Genomic DNA, 4996 nt, shown 5'->3' on the forward strand with positions numbered 1-4996 from the left:
GTAACATATAGTGGAGAGAAAAGTAAAATTTAAGAGTTAGAAAACAGTAGAGACAGTTCAAAAGAGCCAGTTTCTCAAAAAGACCTTTATGGCAAATAATTTATATAAGTATTAACAAGTAGTAAAGAATCGAATAAAATAAGTGGTATGAGTTAAATACTACTATATAAAATAGGTGCAGTAGAGATTTAAACAGTATAAGAGAACACCAAAATACATTGTAACAATGCCTCAGAATAAACGAATGGCAGACAAGGGAAGAGTTTCTCCTATACAAGATTTTCAGGTGATGTATCAGAAAGAAATGAGAGAATTGCCATTCTACAGCCCTTAAATGAAGGACGATCATAATTATCACCGTACCACGATTAGCGAAAAGGAAGAAACACTGACAGTCGGTGTCTCCTAATGGAAGTAGCGAGCATTGCCTCTGGAGCGGTCTTGCAAAGAGCAAACCTACTGAGCAAAAAAGTGCAAGTCTGATCGGGTTCTCAGGGACATGAGGAGCTTGGCGTAACAGGCATGACCTGGAATCACCAGAGGGAGGCGTGCCGGACTTCCGACCTCTGACCGGCACAAGTCAAAGTGAGAACTGTAAGTTGGGGGCTGGCAGTGACCTCCACCTGGAATCACCAGAGGGAGGCGTGCCGGACTTCCGACCTCTGACCGGAACAAGTCAAAGAGAGAACTGTGAGTTGGGGCTGGCAGTGACCTCCACCTGGAATCACCAGAGGGAGGTGTGCTGGACTTCCGACCTCTGACCGGAACAAGTCAAAGTGAGAACTGTAAGTTGGGGGCTGGCAGTGACCTCCACCTGGAATCACCAGAGGGAGGCGTGCCGGGCTTCCGACCTCTGACCGGAACAAGTCAAAGAGAGAACTGTGAGGTGGGGCTGGCAGTGACCTCCACCGAGAAGCTGTCATTGGCTGAGCTCCACCCATGCTGGAGACGCTAACCGGATGTGACGTCCCTGACTTCCTCTTCCAGACCATGGCGGCAGTGAGCACCTGCGTCTCGGGCACGTGGATGCGTCAGTAGAGAGGAGTCTGCAGTGCTGCCTGGCATCAAGTGGGGCTCAAAATAATTTCTGAGGAGACCATCCACCACAGAAAAGTGAGGCCCACTAGATAAGAGCCCCGCGCCTCCCCTGGGTCAGGGCTGGGAGGCTGACCTACCGCACACTTCTAACTTGGTAGTGTTCGGCTTGGACCTGTGTGGTGCTGGGTTGAGGCTCACCGGACCAGAGAGAGTGAGCTACACAGTGTCTCACTCCTGCTCGTAGACCAGGGAAGCCCCAGTGGAGTGGGAATCCCGGGGAATCCAGCCTTGAAATGTTGTCCATGCTGAGCGGCTCTGGGCAAGGCTGTCAGGTAGATGTGACGCATCCAGATCTCAGGAGGCAGAGGCTTTGATCTGTGCTTGGGCCGTGTTAGGTCCGCCAGAGAAGAGACCCCAGGACTTGCCTGGACTTCAAGTAAGGCAGCTTGAGTGAGAACTGGGTTGGAGCAGGGGAGGGGGTGACCTCGGACATCAGTGCAGATGGTGGGTGGGGCATCTAGCTCCTGCTGTCAGTCCTGGGAAAGCCCCGGTAGTGTTTCTGGGGGAGGTAACTCCACACTTCCTCCTCAGTTGACTTCAGGAGATGTGACATTGGTCTTAGGGGGACAGCCTCCTTTTAGTGTGGGGAGAGTGGACCAGGACCTAAGAATTGCCCAGGTAATGAACCTTAGTGAGGCGTGATGGGACCTCGCTCCTCAGGGCTGCGATGGCTCTCCAGAGCCCCAGCCCACCTGCCTGGCTGCAGATTGTGGAGAATTCCCAGCCTGGTTTGCCTGGTTGCACACTCGGAAGTATTCAGTCCTCCCCTCCATGCTCTTGGGGGATATGGCAACCGGGAGGTGAGGAGACCTGGGGGTCCTGTGGCTGTATTGTCAGAGGTCCGTTGGGTGGCGGCTTAAGCAGAGCCACCTGTCACAGTTGCGTTTGCCAACTGAGGCCATTCACCTCTGCCTTCCCTCTCTTCAGCAGTGATTCCTCATTGCCCTCCTTCCTGTCCACAGTCCTACCTGCTGCCACCCGCAAGAGCCATCATGTCTCTGCATCAGAAGAATCCACAACACTCACGGCGTCAACGCCTTCAGACCCGCAGTGAGACCCAGGGTCTGCAAGCTGCACAGATGTCCGAGGCACTGGTGAACACCCGTGTGTCTTCGCCTCCTCTAATGCCTGGCAGTTCGAAGGGGGCTCCTGCTGCTGGTGTTCCCAGCACTCGTGAGGGTGCTCAGGGTTTCCTGTCATCTCCTGTTGCCATCACGGCCACCTCATCAAGCAGATGGGGTGTGCACTCCAGTGGCCACAGGGAGGTGGAGAGCACTGCCCAGGCTGCCCCACAGCCCGCAGAGTTGCCCTTAGATGCTATAGATATGTTAGTGTCTCTTTTGGTGCGTTACATGCTGCACAAGTATCGCATCAAGGAGACTGTAACAATGGAAGATATTTTCAAGGTTGTCTCTCCAGTATGCAATGAACACTTCCCTGTGATCTTCGCGAATGCCTGCCAGCGCCTGCAGGTGGTCTTTGGCCTGGATTTGAAGGTAGTGGATCCCCCCAACTACCGCTTTGAGCTTGTCATCAGCATGGGCCTCACATATGATGGGATGCTGTCTGGCAAAGAGTACGTGCCCAAGACCGGCGTCCTGATCGTCGTCCTGGGTGTGATCTTTATGAAGGGCAATCGTGCTACCGAAAGGGAAGTCTGGCGAATTCTGAATGCGATGGGCATGCATGCCGGGAGAGTGAACCCCTTTTTCGGGGAGCCGCGGAAGCTCATCACCAACGATCTCGTGAAGGAAAAATACCTGGAGTACCGGCAGGTGGCCAACAGTGATCCTGCCCAATTTGAGTTCCTGTGGGGCCCGAGAGCCTATGCTGAAACCACCAAGATGAAAGTCCTGCAGTCCCTGGCCAGGGTTAATGGGGTTGAGCCGAGTGCTTTCCCATCTCAGTATGAGGATGCTCTGCAAGATGAGGAAATGAGGGCCAGAGCCACCATGTCAGCCTCGGCTGCCTCCCTTCTGGGGCCCCTGCTGGTTCTAGTGGCAAGTCTAGGCACGCCTATTGTCCCTAGTGACGCTTGAGGCCGATTCCTCACTTTGTTTTCAAAGGCCATTTAGAGTTCAAAGAATTGAGGCCTGAGGTAGTGCTGAAAGGAGCACAGGATGTATGCGTATGTGTAACTTGGAAATGTGTTCTTTTATTTGTCACATGTTTATTATTCAAATGTTGTTTCTTTTAGTACAGATTCAGTTAGCTTCAAAATCTCCACCTTTAGGTGCGGTATCAGTCTCACATGTAAGGCTATCATGAGGTTAAGTGGTAAAGCCTCTGCTGTTTTGCAAAACTAATTGCAACCGTCTTATATTGTCACCTGGAATCAGATCGCACAAAAGTTCTATATTCAAAAAATGGATGAAATCAGCTTTAAGATAGTTTGGTTTATGAAGTGGAAGCAAATGCATTTTTCTCCAGTTCCAGCTTTTTTGTCTGTAAGGGTTCAGAATGTCAGCTCAGAATATGCTGTTTGGCATATTTATTTTGAACTAAAGATACTTGAGCAGTAGCCGATGCAGGAGGGACACTCTGACCCTTCTTAATCCCCCTGAAAGCAGGAGATAAATCTCTCATGTGGATGGTGTCCTACCTGTCCCAGGAGGGTAAAGGGCATTCTTATCACTAGAAACAGAGAAGTTAGGGCCAAGATGGCTGTATAAACCTTATTATTTACTACTTGCTACCCTTAACCCACACCACTCTGCCATGTCAATTCTTCGTAGATTCATTTTTAGTTTGTCTAAAAGTTATAATAAAAGCTTCCTGTTTTGGTCACTTCTTTGAGTCTCATATTTTTGTGGGGCTCCCATATGCACATTTGTATGTAATTAAATTTGTGTTTTCTTCTGTTAATATGTGGTTTCACTAAGGGGTGGGGAGTGGGTTGTCTTACTCAATAACCTAGAAGGATAGGGGGGAAATTACTTTTCATCCTCTATGTGTGCATTACAACATCCTTCCCCTGGATATTCTCCAGTGTGCCTTCTTGTCCAAATTGGAATGTGATGCTGCTGACCAGCTCTTCATTGCATCCTCTTCTGAGGCCTTCTTTCTGCGCCCCCAAGGAACTGCCGAGAACCACCTGCCCTTTCCCTGACTTAGTGTGTTCCAAGTACCTGGCAGCCCCATCCTCACCGTGGAACCTCTTTGATAGCAGTGTCCTGTTCCACGCGAAAGGTCATTTTGGTAGTAAAATTTAGACCTGGTCTTCACCACTAAGCATTGTATTACATTCTCAAGATGATTTCCAAATGATCTGGTGAGTGTAGTCTGATTTAGTAACGAATCTGCTAGTTTGGGAGCACTATTCCTAAAAGATGGGCTTATTTTGTGATATTTGCCGTTGACTTTTAACGGGATTTCTTATTTGAGAATAAAGAAAACCTCTAATTTCTTTAATGAGAGGTGATTTTAAGTTAAATCTGGATGTAGGACAAGCAGAGGCTGAGGGGGTGAGGGAGCTGTATCCTCCTGAAAGCAGGAGATAAATCTCTCATGTGAATGGTGTCCTCCCTGTACCAGGGGGCTGAGGGATCTACTGGGCACATAAACCTCTGGGTGAGCTTACCTTGGTGGTTAAAAATCAAAGCCTCTCCTGTAAGTAATTGATGAGGAAAGACCGTTGAAAAACTAAGTAAGCAAACATAACTACTAGAACTACTGCTAAGCTGATAATTGAGACTGGAGTTACTGGGAAAAAGTTAACTGAGAGGAAACCCAGCATACGATGTCTCAATTCTTGTAGACTCTGGAGTTCCAAGGGAATGTGGTTCTTTGCTATTGCCTTTGAATAATAGATTAGATAGACAGATGACAGACAGATTGGTAGATAGATAGCTGGATGGATGGATGGATGGATGGACGGATGGATGGACAGATGCGTGGG

The 4996-nt window shown here is 49.1% G+C and overlaps 1 protein-coding gene across 1 annotated transcript; it reads left to right on the top strand.

Annotated features, from left to right (window-relative positions):
- The first annotated feature begins 987 nt into the window (after positions 1 to 987).
- On the top strand, positions 988 to 3801 carry LOC140847485 (melanoma-associated antigen B16-like). The gene is made up of 2 exons (XM_073227962.1): positions 988 to 1113; positions 2061 to 3801. Exon 2 carries the CDS (start codon positions 2091 to 2093, stop codon positions 3135 to 3137), a length of 1047 nt encoding a protein of 348 aa, XP_073084063.1. The 5' UTR covers positions 988 to 1113; positions 2061 to 2090; the 3' UTR covers positions 3138 to 3801.
- Positions 3802 to 4996: the final 1195 nt, after the last annotated feature.

This window comes from Manis javanica, chromosome X, assembly GCF_040802235.1.
Source record: "Manis javanica isolate MJ-LG chromosome X, MJ_LKY, whole genome shotgun sequence".
NCBI lineage: Eukaryota > Metazoa > Chordata > Mammalia > Pholidota > Manidae > Manis > Manis javanica.

Coding starts and splice junctions, on each gene's coding strand:
- LOC140847485 (XM_073227962.1), top strand. CDS start 2,091: ATGTCTCTGCATCAGAAGAATCCACAACACTCACGGCGTCAACGCCTT.